The 23,615-nt window shown below is 42.1% G+C and overlaps 1 protein-coding gene across 2 annotated transcripts; it reads left to right on the top strand.

The window, feature by feature from the left end:
- Positions 1–1,111: 1,111 nt before the first annotated feature.
- On the top strand, positions 1,112–23,392 carry cratb (carnitine O-acetyltransferase b). Of its 2 annotated transcripts, XM_064980575.1 has the most exons (16): positions 1,112–1,585; positions 9,491–9,721; positions 9,964–10,082; positions 11,836–11,889; positions 12,178–12,331; positions 13,737–13,911; positions 15,188–15,278; positions 15,471–15,558; positions 15,773–15,873; positions 16,065–16,184; positions 17,851–17,973; positions 18,583–18,718; positions 19,645–19,707; positions 19,799–19,936; positions 20,068–20,130; positions 22,190–22,279. In XM_064980575.1, the coding sequence occupies exons 1-15, from the start codon at positions 1,535–1,537 to the stop codon at positions 20,119–20,121; spliced, it is 1,698 nt and encodes a 565-aa protein (XP_064836647.1). In that variant the 5' UTR covers positions 1,112–1,534; the 3' UTR covers positions 20,122–20,130; positions 22,190–22,279. The 2 variants fall into 2 exon arrangements, with proteins under 2 accessions (XP_064836647.1, XP_064836646.1); XM_064980574.1 differs by lacking the exon at positions 20,068–20,130 and having other exon boundaries at positions 1,113–1,585; positions 22,190–23,392.
- The last annotated feature ends 223 nt before the right edge of the window (positions 23,393–23,615 follow it).

The following is a 23,615-nucleotide window of genomic DNA, read 5'->3' as shown; positions in this document are numbered from 1 at the left end:
GGACTACCAGGCATGATGACTCCTTGCTGTCCCCAGTCCACCTGGCCGTGCTGCTGCTCCAGTTTCAACTGTTCTGCCTGTGATTATTATTATTTGTCCATGCTGGTCATTTATGAACATTTGAACATCTTGGCCATGTTCTGTTATAATCTCCACCCGGCACAGCCAGAAGACGACTGGCCACCCCACATAGCCTGGTTCCTCTCTAGGTTTCTTCCTAGGTTTTGGCCTTTCTAGGGAGTTTTTCCTAACCACTGTGCTTCTACACCTGCATTGCTTGCTGTTTGGGGTTTTAGGCTGGGTTTCTGTACACCACTTTGAGATATCAGCTGATGTTCGAAGGACTATATAAATAAATTTGATTTGACTTCAACTGCGAGAGACGGAATCTAAAACAAAAATCCAGGAAATCACATTGTATGATTTTTAAGTAATTAATTTGCATTTTATTGTTAAAAGTCATAGGTGTTACCCCATACAGTTGGGGGCGTCAATACACCATAGTTGGGTGTAGTTATTCCTATAACACCACCGAATAAGAAGAACATTCTCTGAGCCACACTTACAGTCCAGTTGGAGGCGGTACTGCACCTTAAAGTTGGTTGCCAACCGCCATATAAAATCCACAGACGAAGAAGCAGTAAGACGTGTGAGTAGCTTCAAAGATTTTGTAAGTAAAGCAAGATAGACCACACCCTGTCATTTCCAATGGGAACAAATGAGTAATCGCGGGCAGAACAAGCAAGGAGGTGGGCAGAGCAAAGCACGAGCTAGCGTGATCCTATTGCCGTGTTCTCGCATACATCTGCATATGTCCGTTAGGAAACGCCTATCCTGAAGTGCGCGTGTGCAATAACTCAATTCACCTTTGTGCAACAACGCGATTTTAAAAAACTTTTGCAAAGGGTGAAGTCTACAAATCGTAGTCCACTCTTTTCATAGCATATTTTAGTTTTGGGAACAGAACTGTTTTGAAATCAAATGTTTCATCGATTACAACATTTGCAGAATGTCAGCCAAAATCTCTCGTTCCAATCCTCTTACTACCATATTTGGTATGGAGTGGAAACGCCAAGCGGATGCTTCACATTTATACATCCGCTGAAATATCTGTCTTATTGTTCTGTAGGAGCTCTTTGGTTTTGGCTTACGGAAACATTGGACACGTGTCGATTTAGCTGTGTTATTTTTTGCTACAGAAATTAATCTGAATTCTTTGCGAAAGTCCCAAGATTTCTCACCACTGCCCTGTAGGGACCGTGACTGTTGGCGTTTGCCATTTTCTGCCATGTCAAAGCCCGTCAAAGTTTCCAAACCTGGAACGATAAATTTTCACCAGTTGGACAATAACAAAGTCTTTGACACCCAAAGATTTATGCAAGGACTCGAAGAAAACTCACCTGGCATTTGTTAGCTGGCTACATTTGAGCAGGTTATCTACTTAGGAAAAGTGTATACTATATATTTTTTCCAAAACACTTTCTCAAGAAATTTCGCGCCTTTGATCTGGTAAAGGAGTGGCTCGTGAGTTGAGATGATTTTGAGAAAAATAACTGCGAGAACATGCAGAGTTTGGCTGTCTAGGGTGAGTCGTAAGTTATCTGAATAGTTAAACCCTTTTAAATTGTAATACTGTGGCATTTGGAAGTTGTTTTGGTATGGGGAACCTCCCCCATACACACTTACAAACTTCCTATTTAGGTATGTTCTGGCTGGTCATGTTTTGATTGGCACATCACTCGAACGCCCTTATTTTTCTGCATCTTACCAGAGATACTTTAAACTGTCCAGATGTCAATGGAAAATTACCTATAATTAATTACAAAATGAGTTAGTTTTCCTTCCCATAAAAAAATGTATTTATGCTGTGTTCATGACCAAGTGGGAAGGTGGTATTTACCACATACGTCTACGAAAAATCCACATGAACGCTCTTCTCCCTTATACTGACCAGACGTCATCTACTAAGGAAATTACTTTTCTGCAGTTAAATGCAACAATTTGTTAATGAATTTGTTTACAATCATGATAGCTGTACTTTTAGTTTCTCAACTAGTTCAAAGCATGTGAATGTTTCCAACTGGTATTTCAAATCAAACTTTTTTGTCACATGTGCTGACTACAACAGGTGTAGACCTAACGATGAAATGCTTTCTTACAAGCCCTTAAGCCAACAATGCAGTTCAAGAAAGAGTCAAGAAAATATTCACCAAATAAACTAAAGAAGTAACTACACTGCTCAAAAAATAAAGGGCACACTAAAATAACACATCCTAGATCTGAATGAATGACATACTTATTAAATACTTTTTTCTTAAATGAATGTGCTGACAACAAAATCACACACAAATTATCAATGGAAATCAAATTTATCAACCCATGGAGGTCTGGATTTGGAGTCACACTCCAAATTAAAGTGGAAAACCACACTACAGGCTGATCCAACTTTGATGTAATGTCCTTAAAACAAGTCAAAATGAGGCTCAGTAGTGTGTGGCCTCCACATGCCGGTATGACCTCCCTACAATGCCTGGGCATGCTCCTGATGAGGTGGCGGATGGTCACCTGAGGGATCTCCTCCCAGACCTGGACTAAAGCATCGCCAACTCCTGGACAGTCTGTGGTGCAACGTGGATGGAGCGAGACATAATGTTCCAGATGTGCTCAATTGGATTCAGGCCTGGGGAACGGGCGGGCCAGTCCATAGCATCAATGCCTTCCTCTTGCAGGAACTGCTGACACACTCCAGCCACATGAGGTCAAGCATTGTCGTGCATTAGGAGGAACCCAGGGCCAACCACACCAGCACATGGTCTCACAAGGGGTCTGAGGATCTCATCTCAGTACCTAATGGCAGTCAGGCTACCTCTGGCGAGCACATGGAGGGCTGTGCGGCCCCCCAAAGAAATGCCACACCATGACTGACCCACCGCCAAACCGGTCATGCTGGAGGATGTTGCATGCCTCAGAACGTTCTCCACGGCGTCTCCAGACTCTGTCACGTCTGTCACGTGCTCAGTGTGAATCTGCTTTCATCTGTGAAGAGCACAGGGCGCCAGTGGCGAATTTGCCAATCTTGGTGTTCTCTGGCAAATGCCAAACGTCATGCACGGTGTTGGGCTGTAAGCACAACCCCCACCTGTGGACGTCGGGCCCTCATACCACCCTCATGGAATCTGTTTCTGACCGTTTGAGCAGACACATGCACATTTGTGGCCTGCTGGAGGTCATTTTGCAGGGCTCTGGCAGTGCTCCTCCTTGCACAAAGGCGGAGGTAGTGGTCCTGCTGCTGGGTTGTTGCCCTCATACGGCCTCCTCCACGTCTCCTGATGTACTGGCCTGTCTCCTGGTAGCGACTCCATGCTCTGGACACTACGCTGACAGACCCAGCAAGCCTTCTTGCCACAGCTCGCATTGATGTGCCATCCTGGATGAGCTGCACTACCTGAGCCACTTGTGTGGGTTGTAAACTCGGTCTCATGCTACCACTAGAGTGAAAGCACCGCCAGAATTCAAAAGTGACCAAAACATCAGCCAGGAAGCATAGGAACTGAGAAGTGGTCTGGTCACCACCTGCAGAACCACTCCTTTATTGGGGGTGTCTTGCTAAATGCCTATAATTTCCACTTGTCTATTCCATTTGCACAACAGCATGAAACATTTATTGTCAATCAGTGTTGCTTCCTAAGTGGACAGTTTGATTTCACAGAAGTGTAATTGACTTGGAGTTACATTGTGTTGTTTAAGTGTTCCCTTTATTTTTTTGAGCAGTGTATTACAAGGCTATATACAGGTGGTACCGGTACCAAGTCAATGTGCGGGGGTACAGGTTATCCTAGGTAATTTGTACATGTAGTTAGGTTGGTAGTGCGTACTGGGCTGTACGCACTAACCTCTGTCGCGCCTTACGGTCAGATGCTGAGCAGTTGCCCTACAAGGCGGGGATGCAACCGGTCAGGATGCTCTCGATGGTGCTGCTGTTTAATATCCCTTTGAGGATCTGGGGACCCATGGCAAATCTCCTGAGGGGGAAAAGGTGTTGTCGTGCCCTGTTCATGACTGTTGGTGTGTTTGGACCATGATAGTTTGTTGGTGTGGCAAGCATTTTTTTAGGTGTTTTTTTAAGTGTTTTAATTTTTGTATTTTTTATTCCTTCTCTCCAATTTATGCTTTGGCCACTGATACGAGTATAGGATGAATCAATAACAATATTTGGGTAGGAGTTAAAACAGAATATGATTTTCACTGAATCAATGAGGAGATTCCTGTCCAGGGTACCCAAATGGAAGGACTTTGCACTGGATGCCTTCTGGGCTTGAGTCAAGTGCCCCGTTCTGGCTGACATAGATTAATAAGCATGTAAAGTAATGAGTAGGATTTCTGTGTTTTCAAATCAAATGTATTTGTCACATACAGTTTACAGCAGGGATAAAAGGAAGGTGCAGTGAAACGCTTGCATGCTAGCTCCCTCAACATTGCAGTACAATAATCAATATCAATAATAAGAGTAGGGCTGTCCCCGACCAAAAATCTTGGTCGACCAAAAATCGTTGTCTTTTGACCAATCGATTGTTCAAAATTATAAAAAATATTTTTCCATATATAAACACAGTGTTTTAATAAAATCAACTGTTTGATGAAAGACACAAATGACTCGGAGCCAGAGAGAACCTTAACTTTACTCTCCTGAAGTTGCTAGTAGGAGTTGGCAAACTTGCTAATGTGGAATGCCAATTTATCTTACCATTTCTACCAATCTGCGTGCCATTTATGGTTTTCATGTGCACATTTTCATGGAACAGTTTCATTTCATTAATATTGTCTTATCTCAAAATCATTGTCTTGTGGTTAATCAAAATTCTATCCAAATGAAAATGATACTTTTTAGGTTTAATTTCTATTGCCTATAAAGCAAACAAAAACACTGCAACCTGCAGGTAGAAAATATCCTGATAAATCACATTGGCTACTTAACCCTGTCTGCAATGAACTTGAAACAATTATATAAACTATTCATTTGCCACATTGAATAAAATATTCTGGACCCACAGATCTTCCTGTGCCAGTGAGCTCGGGACAAACACAGCTGTAGGCTATTTGCTCAAGGGATAAGACGTCATCCGGTAGGCCTATTTTTATGGTGTTTCTACTGGATCAGAGTATGACTTTTTCCCCTTTCACACTGAGTGGTTATCTAAGGGGAGAGAGCTGGAAAGACAATGACAGGAGCACTCCAAACAAAAGACAATGACTAAGTTGACAACTTGGTTCTCACAAGTGTAGCATAGGTTGTGTGCTCTGCAAACAACGTGTCTACTCCTACAATGAGAACGATAAAAGACTGGAATAATAACATTTTGAGTTCATTAACAGACATTACCATAACCAAACAAACATTGTAGATTTAGACGATAGGAATTAATGGTAAATGTACTACTGGTGATATATGGAATGGGGAATTGATAGACCCTAACAATCAATTTGTATCTATCTAATCGATTGGAATCCACAGACTGCAAGTTGAAGATAATTACTAATACTCTTAGTAAAAGTATTTGACTGACCAGGTCTCTCCAGATCTCCCAACAATTCTATTTCTAGGGTCAATCTAATATTAACTTTATGCTCACCCTACTTGAGGGCAATACCAGAACAAATGGTCTATTGATTCTGTATCTTCACAACAAAATCTGCAGAGCTGTGATGGTTGTATGCCCCAATTATCAACATTTTGTTGGTGGCAAGAATTCTGTACAATGATTTTAGCTGAAAAGCACGAGTCTTGAGTCTTGCAGCGTTTTACTCATACACCCTGTGCCATGGAATCGGTACATCATATCTTCCCAGCTATTTTGCAATCTGTATGGCACAGCTGTCAACGTCCTGGTCCTCAACTGAAACTGGTATACTTTCCTATTTGTTATTTTTGTTCCTCAGACAGTTTTGATCCTTTATATTGGGCAGACAAACCAGTTCCCTACCTCCCACTGCCACATGCTGCCTCCATTTTTTGGGGTTATGCTGTAATCCATCTTGGATTGAGCAGACCTTCCCATACAATTCCGATAGCTCCATGAAAGACACAACTCTACCGTTCCAATTTACAATATCATTTTAAAAACAAAATACCCCTTTCAAACATGTTTTCCATAAGTACAGGTAATTTATCAACCAACACATTTCAGTTCGACCATAATATTTGTTGTAATATTTGTTCCATCTTTTTTGGGGGATGAAATTGAAATCAGCTCTGCAACGCTTGTTTAAAAAAAAAGATACTTTGGAAAATAAGTATAATTTTCAATTAATCGAAAATGAGACGAGGCAATCGGCAAAAAGGTTATTTTTAAACAATGGATGAGCTTTTCTTGGTAATCTACTTAAGAACCATTTTGGGTTTAAGTAAAGCTTTTAGGGAGTGGTTTAGTGCTTTTATATTTAATAATCTCAACCCAACCAGACTAAAGAGTTAATCAGTGTAATTTCCCATAAATAGATATGTATTTACCTCTCCATGGTTATAGGATTACATTTACATTACATTTAAGTCATTTAGCAGACGCTCTTATCCAGAGCGACTTACAAATTAGGATCTTGTCTATTTTGACTAGTTTTCTATTGAAATGAATTGTGGAGAGCTTGTTGTGTATGTATGTATGTATGTATGTATGTATGTATGTATGTATGTACAGTTGAAGTTGGAAGTTTACATACACTTTAGCCAAATGCATTTAAACTGTCTTTTTTTTTCACAATTCCTGACATTTAATCCTAGTAAAAATTGATATTTTTCAGAAAGAACTGAAAACTGCTGTTCACAAATGCTCTCCATCCAACCTCACTGAGCTCGAGCTGTTTTGCAAGGAGGAATGGGAAAAAATTTCAGTCTCTCGATGTGCAAAACTGATAGAGACATACCCCAAGCGACTTACAGCTGTAATCGCAGCAAAAGGTGGCGCTACAAAGTATTAACTTAAGGCGGCTGAATAATTTTGCACGCCCAATTTTTCAGTTTTTGATTTGTTAAAAAAGTTTGAAATATCCAATAAATGTCGTTCCACTTCATGATTGTGTCCCACTTGTTGTTGATTCTTCACAAAAAAAATACAGTTTTATATCTTTATGTTTGAAGCCTGAAATGTGGCAAAAGGTCGCAAAGTTCAAGGGGGCCGAATACTTTCGCAAGGCACTGTACTACCTCATGAAGCCATCTATTTTGTGAAGTGCACCAGCCCCTCCTGCAGCAAAGCACCCCCACAACATGATGCTGCCACCCTCGAGCTTCACGGTTGGGATGGTGTTCTTCGGCTTGCAAGCCTCCCCCATTTTCCTCCAAACATAACGATGTCATTATGGCCAAACGGTTCTATTTTTGTTTCATCAGACCCAGAGGACATTTCTCCAAAAAGTACGATCTTTGTCCCCGTGTGCAGTTGCAAACCGTAGTCTGGCTTTTTTATGGCGGTTTTGGAGCAGTGGCTTCTTATTTGCTGAGTGGCCTTTCGGGTTATAGGACTCGTCGATGTAGGACTCGTTTTACTGTGGATATAGATACTCTTGTACCTGTTTCCTCCAGCATCTTCACAAGGTACTTTGCTGATCTGGGATTGATTTGCACATTTCGCACCAAAGTACATTCATCTCTAGGAGACGGAACGCGTCTCCTTCCTGAGCGGTATGCCGGCTGCGTGGTCCATGGTGTTTATACTTGTGTACTATTGTTTGTACAGATGAACGTGGTACCTTCAGGCATTTGGAAATTGCTCTCAAGGATGAACCAGATTTATGGAGACCTTCTTTTTTTTCTGAGGTCTTGGCTGATTTATTTTGTTTTTCCCGTGATGTAAAGCAAAGAGGCACTGAGTTTGAAGGTAGCCCTTGAAATACATCCACAGGTACACCTCCAATTGACTCATTGCCTGTCAGAAGCTTCTAAAGCCAAATAATTTTCCAAGCTGTTTAAAGGCACAGTCAACTTCTGACCCACTGGAATTGTGATACAGTGAAATAATGTCTGTAAACAATTGTTGGAAAACTTACTTGTCATGCACCAAGTAGATGTCTTAACCAACTTGCCAAAACTATAGTTTTGTTAACAAGAAATTTGCGCAGTGATTGAAAGACTAGTTTTCATGACTCCAACCTAAGTGTATGTAAACTTTCGACTTCAATTGTATGTGTTATGAGTACCAAGTATGTCTACTTCAGTCAGCCTATTTTATAGGTAAACTGCAGGGTAATGTAAAAAAATAAAAAAATAAATTAAAGATCCGATACATAATATGGTCCAGCGAGGCCAGAACAGTTATCTAGATTTTCCTTGAGACATTGCAGGGTTCTAGCTTGCAGACTTAATATAAAGCTTGAGTCATCAGCATACATGGACACCTTTGTTTTTAAATCTTGGATTCTAATCCTCTGTTATTTGATCTGATTTTAATAGCTATCATTTTGATGGCCACAACGAAAAGATATGTTGGCATCGGACACCCGTGTTTATCGCCTCTTGAAAGTTCAAAACTCTTTGAAGTATTTACTCTTCACACCTGGGGTTTCTATACATTACTTTTACCCATTGAATAAGAGAATAACCGAAATGTAAAAACTCCAGGCATTTAGATATGAAATCCAGTCTTATTTTAACTAAGGCCTTTCAAAATCTGCTATGAATACCAGGTTTGGCTTCTTAGATGTTTCATATTCTTGTGTTTCTAGTAGTTATCGTAGATTGGAGATAAGCTATTGTCCATGTTAAAAACCTGTCTAATCAGGATGAACAATACCTGGTAGAAACCTTTTTTAATTCTGAGTGCTATGCATTTTGCTAGTATTTTTGCATCACAACATTGAAGTGTAAGAGGCCTCCAGTTTTTTGCCATCAAGGTCTTGTTTTAATAATAGTTCAATCAGACCTTCCTGCTGAGTACCTGACAGACTCCCATAGTAGTTAAATAAGCTACTAATGGAGCTTTGAGTATATAAACAAAAGGCTTGATATACCTTGGAGCACGGTGAGGATGGACGAGTTTCCTTCTAGTAATTACAGTTGGAGGAGCGTTCAAGTGGATATTTCCCAGTCGTATGCTGGTATTTACCAAATTACAAGATGTTGTGAATGCAGCATTAGTCGAGAAACCTGCCTATTTCCCTCGAAAGGACGTAATGTCACGATTTCAAAAAAATACGATATTACAGAGAACAAGTTTATTTCACATCTTGGAAAATATTTGTCATGTGCTTCTTATTCACGTAATTCATGCTAATGTTGGGTTTTTAAGCTAGCGCCTAGAATGCAACGTTGACAACGTAGGGTAACGTACACAATGACCGTTAATATGAATCAAATGGAGTTTTTCAGATCCTACGGTCCCTAGGTGGGTGACCCCGAAATAGCACTGGGTGACCCAAATAACAAATGTTCAAACTTAACTGTTGTTCAAATATCAACTCGTCGTATTACTCAACATTGTTTATCTGGACATACATGTAGGTTGTGTCTGGATCCAGCCAGGAGAGATGCTTCTCCTCCTTGGTGCCCGCCCAGCCGGTGCCCCCGCTGGCCCAGACTCTGCAGGGGTACCTACGAGCCCTGGAGCCCCTGATACCTGAAGAAGAGCTTGTCCACACCCGCAAGAATATCCAAAAGTTTTGCGGAGAGGGGGGACTCGGTCCGCAACTTCAAGAGGGACTGGAGAGACGAGCTAGACACTCCAACAATTGGGTATGCAAACAATGTCGGAAATTATGCACAATTTGTAACCGACATAAATAGACTAAGATAAGAAAATATCAGTGGAGTGCGTGATTTTGGATGACACTTTATAGTACACACAATGCATGGTGCTAATTTGAGTTTCACTCTGATGGCTCAAAGTGTCTTTCCACAGCTGCCCTCCTTTCTGAACTGTACTGCATGATTGATAGTTGTTTTGCTGTTGTCCTTTCCCCTGTCCTCTACTGTAGATATCTGACTGGTGGGTGCAGTGGGCGTACCTGGAGAGCAGACAGCCCCTGCCCGTGCATTCTAACCCGGCCATCTCCCTGCCCAAGCGGGACTTCTCAGACTGGAGGGGCCAGCTTGTGTGAGTGCCAGTCAGCAACATACTGGCATACCTGTATGCACTATGTGCCTGTGAGATACTAGAGGAGTAGGCTGGTTTGCTGAATGTACACAGTCACCAGTGTTGACATGATCTGGTTGGAAGATGTTGTACACTCACTCAGCATTTGTACCTGTGGATTTGCTGAGTACAGAGTGAGAACAACTTAGTCGGTCCAACTGCAGACAGGTGGTTTAAAAAAAAACAATAAAAAAAAAAAACGATTGTATTTACATACGTTTTCAGACCCTTTGCTATGAGACTCAATATTGAGCTCAGGTGCACCCTGTTGATTGGCGTCCACCTGTGGTAAATTCAATTGATTGGACATGATTTGGAAAGGCGCACAACTGTCTATATAAGGTCCCAGAGTTGACCGTGCGTGTCAGAGCAAAAAGTAAGCCATGAGGTCGAAGGAATTGTCCGTAGAGCTCCGAGACAGGATTGTGTGGAGGCACAGATCTGGAGAAGGGCACCAAAACATTTCTGTAGCATTGAAGGTCCCCAAGAACACGGTGGCCTCCATCATTCTTAAATGGAAGAAGTTTGGAACCACCAAGACTCTTCCGAGAGCTGGCCGCCCAGCCAAACTGAGCAATCAGGGGAGAAGGGCCTTGATCAAGGAGGTGACCAAGAACCCGAGGGTCACTCTGACAGAGCTCCAGAGTTCCTCTGTGGAGATGGGAGAACCTTCCAGAAGGACAACCATCTCTGCAGCAATCTACCAATCAGGCCTTTATGCTAGAGTGGCTAGACGTAAGCCACTCCTCAGTAAAAGGCACATGACAGCCCACTTGGAGTTTGCCAAAAGGCACCTAAAGGACTCTCAGACCATGAAACAGGATTCTCCTGTCTGATGAAACAAAGATTGAACACTTTGGCCTGAATGCCAAGCGAAATGTCTGGAAGAAACCTGGCACCATCCATACGGTGAAGCATGGCGGTGACAGTACCATGCTGTAGGGATGTTTTTTAGCGGCAGGGACTTGGACACTTGGCAGGATCGAGGGAAAGATGAATGGAGCAAAGTACAGTGAGATCCTTGATGAAAACCTGCTCAGGACCTCAGACTGGAGCAAAGGTTCACCATCCAACAGGACAACAACACTAAACACACAGCCAAGACAATGCAGGAGTGACTTCGGGACATGTCTCTGACTGTCCTTGAGTGGCCTAGCCAGAGCCCAGACTTGAACCTGATTGAACATCTCCGGAGAGACCTGAAAATAGCTGTGCAGCAACGCTCCTCATCCAACCTGACCGAGCTCGAAAGGATCTGCAGAGAAGAATGGGAGATCCTCCCCAAATACAGGTGTGCCATGCTTGTAGCGTCATACCCAAGAAGACTCGAGGCTGTAATTGCTGCCAAAGGTGCTTCAACAAAGTACTGAGTAAATATACATTTGCAAAAATGTCTAAACCTGTTTTTTGCATTGTCACTAAGGGGTATTGTGTGTAGATTGATAAAGTGAAAAGAAACTATTGAATCCATTTTAGAATAAGGCTGTAACGTAACAAAATGTGGGAAAAGTCAAGGGGTCTGAATACTTTCCGAATGTTATTTCATACATCTATATACTATCTATAGCTGTAGGAAATATGAGGAACTTTGAACAGTTCCACCCCCATTTTATGATAATGCACAAAGTAGTATGTTGCAAGGTGAAGTTTGATTTGCATTGAACAAACAGTACTCTGTCTGGGCCGTTCTCTAACATATTTTGTGTCGACCCAGGTTTGCATCCAAGCTGATTGCTGCTGCACTCGATTTCAAAAATGTAGTAGACAAGTAAGTGCCACATCACGATTGTACTGTACATATACGGCGTCTTAGACCTGAAGCCTTAATATTAGCTACATATTACTGACCAGTTTTTCCAAGTCATGTTTCACCAAATGGTGAACCATATCAATATTTGTATCCTAGGTTGCAGAAACTCTCTCGCAGCTATTTTAGCGTTTTAACCTTTTATCTCTGTGTTGGCCTGTATGCTTTGGTTTATATACCCAGTCTAAATTTATTACGGAATACTGTCAGTAACTGTATCTGTATGCTCTCTCTCTCTCTGTATCTCAGTGGCCGTTTGCCAGTGGAGTACATGCGGGGCCAGCCACTCTGTATGGAGCTCTTTCCCCTTCTCTTCTCATCCTGTCGGATCCCAGGCCGCAAACACGACACTATCACCCATCACAGCCGTGCCCGCCACATCACAGTGGTGAGGAACTACCAGGTGAGCTTGACCCACAGTATGCATCACTGACTATATGGCTGTGGTCAAAGAGGATTTAACGTTTTTTTTTCTTCAAGATGAGAGCGGCTACGCAGAGCGAAGGGGACAGCTCCAATTGATCATATATTACAGACTAATAAACATGGCAATGATACCCAATCAAATGTATTTGACAACTGCTGTTGTAAAAAGGGCTTTATAAAAGTGCTTTACAGATACCCAGCCTCAAACCCCTTAGAGCAAGCAATGCAGACTCACAAGCAAAATGGCTAGGAAAAACTCCCTAGAAGGCAGGAACCTAGGAAGAAACCTAAAGAGGAACCGGGCTCAGAGCGGTGGGTGGCCTGTCCTCTTCTGGCTGTGCTGGGTGTCGATTTTAAGAGTACGTTAACGTTTAAAAATAATTCAAGACATTGAAACGTTCATAGATGACCAGCAGGTCAAATAATATTCATGGTGGCAATAGAGGGCAGAGCTTTTTCTGCATAGAAAAAGCCCTAAGGGTTTTTTCGGGCCTCCTAAGTCCAAACTAAAAATATATAACAATTGGGACAGGGACCGCTATAAATCGTCAAGCTAGGTAGTCCTGAAGCACGGTCCTACGGGAGGGGAGTTAGCGAGAGCATGCCTAAGACAGGGTTTTAGGAAAATGTGGCGTTGGACATTTTGAATGTTGATCAACTATTATTCACGTAAGTGTAGCTATGCGCAAATGTTTGTTTCATAATGCAATTAGCTGGAAAACACTGTCAAAAGTGCACCACGTATGCACGCAGGTTTCATGTCACATAGATGAAAATATCCATTAGACATTTAGAAAGGGAAATCTAAAGATGCAACAACTAGCATGGTTTGCTAGTATGACTTGTGCCTTTGGCCACTGGAAAATGAGAGGAAGTTGATTTGAAAATCAATAGAACGTGACAAATGGGAAACTGGTTTAAATGGCATGTGAACGTCTAAAATAATTGCCTCCGCGTTTCTATGGTCAGATTTTGTCTAGGCTACTTTGAATCAAAGCAGGGGGGTTGCGAGGCCCTGTCTGAAGTTACCCCTGGACGGGGCAAACCTGACAAGATATCACCCCACCCACTTTGCCAAAGCACAGCCCACACACCACTTAAGGAATATCAACAAGCCACTCTTACTACCCTGAAAACAAAGGCAGGGTATAGTCCATGAAGATCTCTACACCTCACAAGCCAGAGGAATAATGTGATGGAATTATTTGGTTCTTGTCAATATTCTAGCAGCTGTATTCTGCACTTACTGAAGTTTATTTAGGCCATGTGCCATATCCGGGCAGCTTGAATGTAGGGCATTGCAGTAATCTAACCTTGAAGTGACAAAAGCATGGATTAGCTTTTCCACATCACAGTTCAATTCTCTACTCTGTCCCATCCAGTTCTTTCAGATGGACGTATACAACAGTGATGGCTCTCGGATGACAGAGAGCCAGATCCATGCCCAGCTTCTGCGAATCAGGGCTGAGTCCTGGAAGACTGACAAGGAGCCAATGGGCATCCTGACCAGCGAGCACCGCCAGACCTGGGGCCAGGCCTACAGCCGCCTGCTCAAAGGTAGACATGATAGACACAGCATTATACTATACATATCCATAAACATACCCAGAGTATGGGACGTGCCAGGGTGTGTGATGCAGAGGATCACACTGTTTTCAAATACATGTTGCTAGTAATGTCCACACAGGCGCGCAGTAACCCCGAGACTGCCACGCAGCTCCCAGTGACTGCCGCGCAGAGCACAGATGAAATATCAGCCCACGGAGAGACGCACGAGATTGAACTTCACTCATGTTTTCCCTGTTAACACCACCAATGTTTCCCTTTACTGTGGCAATTGTGATAGAATCAATGCAATATTAGTCACTTTCAATGCAACTTAGTGAAACAAAACTTAACTATGGAAGATATTTTGCTGGATGCAGAATGCTTCGGAGTAGGATTACATTGCACACTACTCAGTCCTTATTAATCTACAGAGACTGGTGGGCGTAACTGATCAGAGCTGCAGTAGGCCCGTGTGGATCTGTGCCATTTATTTTGAACTGGACTGTGTTTACAGCTGGGTTTGTGAGTAGATGTGGTTGTTTTGAGAACATGTGCACATTTTGTTCATATCTTTTGCTAGATAGTGAGTTATTAGCTCAGTTATACATAATTTGTAGTCAGCAGTGGGGGAGTGATTGCTTCCTATAAGAGCACAAAACGTGTACATTTCTAGACATCTGAAAAGAAAGTCTGGTAAAGAGCTTTTTTTTGTCTTAAAGGGGCCGTGTTGTATTTTAAGACAGGCTTGAATAAGCTTTGTAGCCAATAGGCAGAGGTTATAATAATAATAATAATAATAAGACATTGTATTTTGTAAAGTGGTTTCTTGCATCAAATAACGCAACAATTTTCAGTCACCTTGTCTGAAGGACAAGTGGATAAACAGGTTAATGTTAAACCCTGCATGTTTTTTCAAAAGTCTCATGGAATGTAAGGCTGAATGATAGAACAGCTATTTCCATGTTAAAATGTTATGGGATGCATTTTCTCTGTTGTTTTTGATGGTAGGCCCACATTATGATCAAGTGGCAACAGTAGCCAACTTGGCCACTGTTAAAACTGTAACTAAAAGCAGGTACAGCCTCAGTGTTCACAGTAAACACGTGCTGGAAGTTGCAAAGAATTTTCACTAAGTTCAACGCTCAGCAGACCTGAAATTTGCTCAGTGGTGAAAAGAAATAGAGGGAACATTGGTCTCTGAAGTCATAATCTATTGTTATCTTCAGTAAGGAGTGCTTTACCTCGTATCCTTTTTTTTCATGCTCTCCCTCTTTTCCTTACCCAGATAAATTGAACAAGGAGTCAGTGCGAGCAATTGAGAAGGGACTTTTCACCTTGTGTCTGGACTCTCCAGTCATGAGGGTCTCAGATGATAAGTATGAGCCACAATATTGTTTCTCTCAGCCTGTATGTTACTATTTTTTTCAAATTGAATGCAAGTTGCTGTACAGTCTGAATACGTTTTGCTCAGTTATGTTTGACACACCAAGGACTTCATGACTAATTTAAATCTAATAATCCAAAACGCATCAGTAATCAATGAAGTTCTGTGTTACTTTGACTGACAGGTACTCCAGTCGTATGGCAGCTCAAATCCTGCATGGGGGCGGGACACACTCGAACAGTGGCAATCGTTGGTTTGACAAAACACTGCAGGTGGGTAGAGCAGTAGAATTATCCAAATGACCCAACCAGTCATAGATCCCATACTTGATGAAAACTGTATTGAAAAGTCCATATGGGCTGGGCACCAAATGCTGTATAACACTGAAATAAAATAAATCAATAAACAAAAATGATAATGGACTGAGCAGCAATTGTTGGTAAACTAATTAGTTACCTTTCTCTTCCACTATTCCTCCTCTTGTAGTTTGTGGTGGGTGAGGATGGCTCATGGGGGCTTCTGTATGAGCAAGCCACGGCCGAAGGTCCACCAATAGCCACTCTTCTGGATCACATTCTACAATACTGGTGAGATGAGACAGGGGAGGGTCTTATCTACTTTTTCTGCATTACTTGCGCAATTACATACTGTATGTATACGGTATTCATGTCAGTTTCTTATGATTTCAAAATATTGAGGTTTATCGGAAGAAAAACAGTCAGTTGATAAAAAAACACACAATGCCAATTAACATTTACCCTCGTTCTTCTCTCTGCAGTAAGAAACCGGACCCAAAGAAAACCCCTTTGATCCCACTTCAGATGCCCAAGAAGCTTTACTTCAACATTGACCGTGAGATTAAGAGAGATATCGAGCATGCCAAGCAAAACCTTGATATGTGAGTTTGCATACCCTATGCATTTGTCATGCATTGTTTCATTACTCTTGTGTTATTAAATATATCAGTCTTTATTTGATCTAAATATGTGACTCGTTTCAGGAAACCAGGCATTTGTCGTGCGTCACTACACAGGAGAGGCATTTGAACATACTTTTATTTTTATCGAAATGCCTTTTTAATATCAAACTTGTATGCCATCTGTAAATACAAATACAATTGGTAAATTACAAGCCTAGTTGGTGTAGCCATGGAAAATGTCAGGAACCTTCCCGCAAGCAATGATGGGCTGGACATGCAGAGAGATGAATTCGGATTGGTCTGCCATGTAGCACGCTTCTGTCTATAACATGAGCTGCTCAGTATGTGTAGGTAATCCTTTCTAATGCTTCTTTTTTGAAAGATATCACAAAGAGCTGCAAAAGTTTTGCAAATGCTCTACACTTTCTGGAGGACCAAGTTTTGAAATCAGTAACATGTCCGTTGGAAACCGAGTTAAGAAAATTCTGGCATTTGATTGCAAATATGCGGAAGGAGTCAAAAGGAGAACACACCAAAACCCCAAGTTGCGCAGCGGTCTAAGTTGTCACTACAGACCCATGTTCGATCCCAGGCTGTGTCGCAGTCGGTCGTGACCAGGAGACGCATGAGGTGGCGCACAATTGGCCCAGCGTCGTCCAGGTTATGGGAGGGTTTGTCCTTGTCCCTTTGGGCTCTAGCGACTCCTTGTGGCAGGCCGGGTGCATGCACGCTGACTTCGGTCACCAGTTGTACGCTGTTTCCTCCGACACATTGGTGCAGTACGGGAGTTGCAGCGATGGAACAAGACTACCTACCAATTGGCTATCACGGAATTGGGGAGAAAAATGGGTAAAAAGCATTGCTTTTATTTGACATATTAGCTAGTAGGCCAAACTGTTTTCCGTGAAGACCGATTTTTGGGATGTCTTCTGGTCTGACAAACAGCTCTGCCACTTTCCACCTCAGATGTTGAAGGGCGAGTTAGTGCTGGATTGACACGCAGCCCATACAAAAACAAAACTATCAATAGCTTAAACTGACAGATTTTGATGGGGATTTTTTTAATGTTCATTAGATTGACGCATAGGATTTTAATATGGTGCGCATACTGACTGGTTCAACACACCTCCGACTACAGTCCGAACACTGAGTGCATAAGTGTAGTTGGTGATTCAGTACTACAATGACAACGATAAGAAGCACCCAGCCTCTGTGTAGTCAATGTTTGCGTTGCTATGAACTTCAACACGACTCAGCTGAAATGAAAGTGACATGGACCAAAGCAAATGGAGGCGTGTAAACACGATTAGCTGCCCTAAGTGTTGATGTAACCATGACAAAACACGGTCAGCAGCGTAAGGCTTTGGTGCCTTCTGACCTACTAATTCTATTTTAAGTAATTGTTTGTGATCTGAGCTGGCTGTGTTTTCCTGGGTTCAGCACATTTGCTGCCATCCTGTGGCTAAACTGACAACTGTTGATACATTTCTATCCCAACGGAGTGAAGAGTCATCTTTATAATTTGAATTCAACAACTAACCTGGGCCCGTATTCATAACTTGTCTGAACAAGAGAGCTGATTTGTTCCATTCATTGTAATCTGATGCTTTATTAATGGAGTATGAATTTGTCTTCCCCCCTCCAGACTGATCAACGACCTGGATATCCGCTGCTTCAACTTCCAGAGGTTTGGGAAGGAGTTGCCCAAACAGCACAACCTGAGTCCCAACGCCTTCATCCAGGTGGCACTGCAGCTGGCCTACTACAAGTGAGCTCATAGCAATCACTTGCAAAGGGCATTCAGCCTCAAACTAGGATACCGTATGCAATAATAAGGAAATGATGTGTGCAGTTCATGTTTTCAAACTCTGGTACTGATTTTCATAGACATGCTAGTACATTTTCACACAAGAAGCATTATACTCTCGTGGTTAATAAATGGGACAATAAATGTTCTTGGCAGCCAAAATTCTGACTGGAATATCTGCATTTTCAATTTTGTAAATGAGTTTTGATTAACAACAATCACTGTGTCCAAATTCAATACTTGCGTTGCGTTCAGTACAACAGGACTGTTTGCAATGTTGAATTCAACTGAAACGGTACTGTACTGAATGACCAGTTGAAAAAAACATTGTGATTATGGTGGCCCAGAGGGCAGTTACCATACATATGGTGTGCTGCACGAGTTTTGCTATTTCAGATGGTCACACCCAGATTGATAAGGCCGCACCCACGAAAAGGGAGCAAGCATACTTTAAAGGTGCACACCATTTTGGGGAAACGTGTCGTTCAGTTCAAAACGTCACGCAACACAGCAAATGTTAAAGCAAACTGAACGTACCCCTGCTCTCCCATTTCTCCTTTTCTCCATCAGAGTTCACAATGAGGTTTGTGCCTCCTGTGACATTGCCTCCCAGAGGATGTTTCGAGGGGGGCGCACAGACTACATCCGCTCTCCAACCAATCAAATGCTCAAGTTTGTGCTTACCTTTGATGACCCCTCTATCTCGGTGAGAAGCATTTTACTAAATAAAATCAATTATTATTACCATAGAGAATCAGACCAAAGTGTAGGCTACCCTCTGCCTGTTGGCTTCTTTGCATATTCAAGCCTGTCTCAAAATACAACACAAACCCTTTAAGGCTCTCCTGGAGGATGGTTGGCCACCCTTAGTAGCCTATATAAAATATTACAACCAAATACTTTCTTTATAAAATAATTCCCTCATTCAATGAATTAGGGATCAAATGACTAAGGTAGGCTACTTCAAAGCAAGGTAACTAAGAGATGTTTATCTATAATCTTGTACGGCTAAAATATTCCAGAGATCTAATTGACAGAATGTGAGTTATTTGTCTTTTTGGCTCATTTGAAGAATGTTAAAAAATAATGTTGATTACAGGGGAATCACAGCTTTTCAACCGTGTCAGGTTTATTTCTCAAGTCCCAATATTGAGCGCTTGAGAGATGGTTTTACAACATGAGTACGTAGCATTGGTAACGCACCTGTTTGTTGCGTGCATTTTTTTTTTAGGACATGACAATGACATTAATTACTGACAACTTTCCAGGCAACACAATATCTAGTTAGCCTGTATTTATCATTATTATGTTGCTATGTCTCTCTCCTCCGGCCCACTCGCACCGGCATACGCAGGTGACAAACCATGGCTTTTCCAGGATTTTTATGACCGTACAAACCCTGTTTGCTGACCATATATGACCGATAACTGGGTAAATAACTTACAAACTAGCAAGGAATATCAACAAATGTGCACTGACAATGATCTCAAAAGCCCATTTTGTTTCGTGGGTGGCTGAGAAAAGCAACTACTTGCAGTTATTAACAAAGCCAACAATACATGGCAGCTTTACAGGGGGTTTCTATTAATTGACATTGTTGATGCGTCTTGACGCTCTATTTGTGTGTTGCAGAGAGAGGCAAAGCTGGAATTACTCAGAGAGGCCATAGAGACCTACGTCACTCTAACTGATCAGGTGACTACACCCAATGCTTCTGCTTCCATCGTCTCAGTAATTTGTTTCACTTTTCTGTCATCTAATTACTTCTGACCTTTATCTAAATTAGGCGCTCAAAGGACAATCCATCGACCGCCACCTGCTGGGCTTGAAGCTTCAGGCCATCGAGGAGGGACTGAGCGTGCCCAGACTGTTCATGGACACCGCTTATGGGCTGGCCACCCACTGGAAACTGAGAACAGGACAGGTAAAGTACAACTCCATTGGAAGTGGACAAGATTGCAACATTCATTCCAATGACAGGATATAATCATGTAATCGAAAGGCGAGTGTCGGATAATGCAATATTATATCGGGTCTGTGTCCCTCTCTGTTTAGTATGGTGTTTTTGTGCGCACTTGTAGCTTATCGAAGTCAACACAGGGCCATTGATCGAGCCAGGTAATCCTGTTTACATCAGGGAATTGTCACTGTATTCAAGTCATTCATGTAATAAATTAATTTGAATGAATGGGCTATGCATATTCATTCTTAATTGGGTATCAGCTGAGTGAGAATTGTTTTTTTACGTTAAATATTTTTTATTGGTTTTCACGTTAATGATATGACATCATTTCATTCTTCAGGTGGGGGGAGGAAAGGTGGAGGTGTAACATAAATTCTCAAATAGGACTTCTTTCATACTGCCATAAGCAATCATTGGGAAAGGGGGATACCTAGTCAGTTGTACAACTGAAATGTGTCTTCCCCATTTAACCCAACCCCTCCTGAATCAGAGAGGTGCGGCATGCTGCCTTAATCGACATCCACGTCTTCGGCGCCGGGGGGGGGGGGGGAGTGGATTAACTGCCTTGCTCAGGGGCAGAACGACAGATTTTTACATTGTCTGCTCGGGGATTCAATCAAGAAACCTTTTGGTTACTGGCCCAACGCTCTAACCACTAGGCTACCGGCCTCCATAGCGAAGAGCCAAACCCTCCCTCCCGGAGACCCATGCCTGTTCCCCCAGAATGGTGTGGGCGTATGTCTCTAAATTAAAAATATTAGCGCAAGTAGACTGCTGATTGGCCAGTTCATTCTCCTCAGGAGCATGACATCATCTCTGAAGAAAGAGCAAGCATCTGTTTGAGATACAAGTTTTAGTATAGGATGAGTCAACAGCATTATTTGGGTTTGAGTTAACAGAATATTAACTTTTAGAAGTGATATGTTTATTTTAACACATAATCATCTCCTACGTCAGCAATGTTTGAATTGGACTCAGGCATGGCCGCTCAATCCCCTCTGTTTCGCTCCCAGCACATGCCCTCCCCCTCAACTCCCAAACCCAGACATTGAAGATGTTGATAAAAATCTTTGTTTGCAAGTGAACTAGGTCACGACCAGTGCAGAGAGCCGCATGAATAAGGGTCCCCTGGAAGAGGGCCAAGCAGTCCTGGCCTCCAAACAAATGCCCAGCAAAATGTTTGCTTGAAAAAAATAAATGTATATAAATATAAAAAATACCAGTCCAATGTTTGGACACCTAGAATGCCAAGTGTAAAAAGCTGTCATCAAGGCAAGGGGTGGCTACTTTGAAGAATCTCAAATATAGAACCTATTTTGATTGGTTGAATGCTATGATTTTTGGTTACTGCATGATTTCATAGTTGTGATGTCTTCACTATTATTCTACAATACACCCATTCAAATTAGTGGATTCGGCTATTTTAGCCACACCCATTGCTGACTGGTGTATAAAATCGAGCACAAAGCCATGCAATCTCCATAGACAAACGTTGGCAGTAGAATGGCCTTACTGTTGAAGAGCTCAGTGACGTTCAACGTGGCACCATCATAGGATGCCACCTTTCCAACACGTCAGTTTGTCAAATTTCTGCCCCGCTGGAGCGGGCCTGGTCAACTGCAAGTGCTGTTATTTTGAACCAGGAACGTCTAGGAGCAACAACGGCTCAGCCGTGAAGTGGTATGCCACACAAGCTCACAGAACGGGACTGCCGAGTGCTAAAGCACACAGCGCGTACAAATAGTTGGTCCTCAGTTGCAACACTCACTACCGAGCTTTATGAAATGGGTTTCCATTTCCGAGCAGCTACACACAAGCACAAGATCACCATGCGCAATGCCAAGCGTTGGTTGGAGTGGTGTACAGCTTTGTGATTGAGCCCTTTTACCAGGATAGTGTCCACAGTACTGGAGTAGGTCTGAGTTATAAAGTTGCTAAACAAGTTGCAGATCTGCAAGTGTATGTGTCATATATATTTATATTTTAAGGCTTTTACTTGATGTTTGGCAATTTATTTATATCGTCTTGTGGGTACCATGTTCAGAAATGTTTGCAAGACACACATTTAGGGAACTATTGTGCAAGCCAATTTAAAGTAAATTGTTTGATCTGTAAAAAATGCATTTATTTTGCCACATATGTGAAAGTAACTTTATACCCTGTCTTCCTTCTCTTCTCCCCAACTTCTCAACTATATTAAACCCCTTACACTAGGTGCCTGCAAACACGGACAGTGTAATGTGTTTCGGACCTCTCGTCCCAGACGGATACGCTGTGTGCTACAACCCCCAGTCGGACCATGTCCACTTCTCCGTAACAGCCTTCAACTGCTGTGAGGAAACCCAGGCTGAGACACTGGCCGCCACACTGCACAGCACCCTCTGCCAGCTCCAGGAGCTACTGCAGCCTACTGTATAGTTCTGTGCTATCTGACACAACAGGAGTGTGTATTTATTAGGCAACAAATCTAAAGAAAACCAGCTCTTGTCTGATAAACGCTCAAGTTTCTTAACTTTTTCAGTTGTGTACCCTAATGAATATAATCCAGGATTTAAATGAAAAACGTCTGAGGTGCTAATGCTTCGATTAAAAAGGAATATTTGGCCTTTGTTGTATGTGCTAGCATTAGCTTGATTTGCTGCTAGGTTTATGTTACTGTTTGTACTTAAGGGCAATTGAATACTATTGTTAGAACTGTTTTATGTCCCTACTTTTTAAGGCCATAGCAGACTACTTAATAAGCTAGGTTTGTCTGGCTAGAGGTTTGTAATGCTCTATTGACTGGCGACGAAATAGATTTCACTATGTTATCAAATACCATCTGTGTTTTTGTATGCAATTTGGAATCTTGTTTGCTGCAATGCTTTGGCAGTCCAATGAGAATGTCGGTCAACCATCCAGTCTGTCTATTACTTTTCATTTTGTGGGCAGATTCCTGAAAAAAGACCAAATGTTAACAAACCATGCCTGTATCTGCATAAAGCTGGAGCTCTGAGTACTGTTGCGCTCTCCCTGGATGCACATCCGTTCTGTGTTTCTTCCTGTGCTTTTGTAATGCAGTTGAAAGGAATGAAATCCTGCTATTTGGTTCAGCCGAGCTCTATTCATGACCCAGCTTGTCCAGTTTTGTTAGTAAACTCATGTAGGCTCAGCCCTAATTTATGTGCTCTCTATCACCTGGACCTGCATGGCAAATTGTCCAGGAACACAAGGAAAGGACAATAACCAAGGACTAGTCAGCCGTACCCCCTCTGAGGGGAGAAAATGTACATCTCTGTTTGAGTATTCAGAGGACTCACTATTGAATGTGTGATTAATACCAAACATGGATACTATAGTAATATTATTTTATCAAACTTCTTCTCTGAGGATAACTGGTGCTTTCTATACTGAACAAAAATAAACGCAACATGTAAAGTGTTGGTCCCATGAGCTGAAATTAAAGATCCCAAAAATGTTCCATATGCACAAAAAATGTAATTACATCCCTATTTGTGGGCATTTCTCCTTTGCCAAGATAATCTATCCACCTGACAGGTGTGGCATATCAAGAAGCTAATTAAACAGCATGATCATTACACAGGTACACCTTGTGCTGGGAACAATAAAAGGCCACTAATGTGTGCAGTTTTGTCACACA

This window comes from Oncorhynchus masou, chromosome 12 (genome assembly GCF_036934945.1).
Source record: "Oncorhynchus masou masou isolate Uvic2021 chromosome 12, UVic_Omas_1.1, whole genome shotgun sequence".
Taxonomy (NCBI): Eukaryota; Metazoa; Chordata; class Actinopteri; order Salmoniformes; family Salmonidae; genus Oncorhynchus; species Oncorhynchus masou.
The sequence above is the reverse complement of the archived record's forward strand: the minus strand, read 5'-3'. Positions and strand labels throughout refer to the sequence as shown.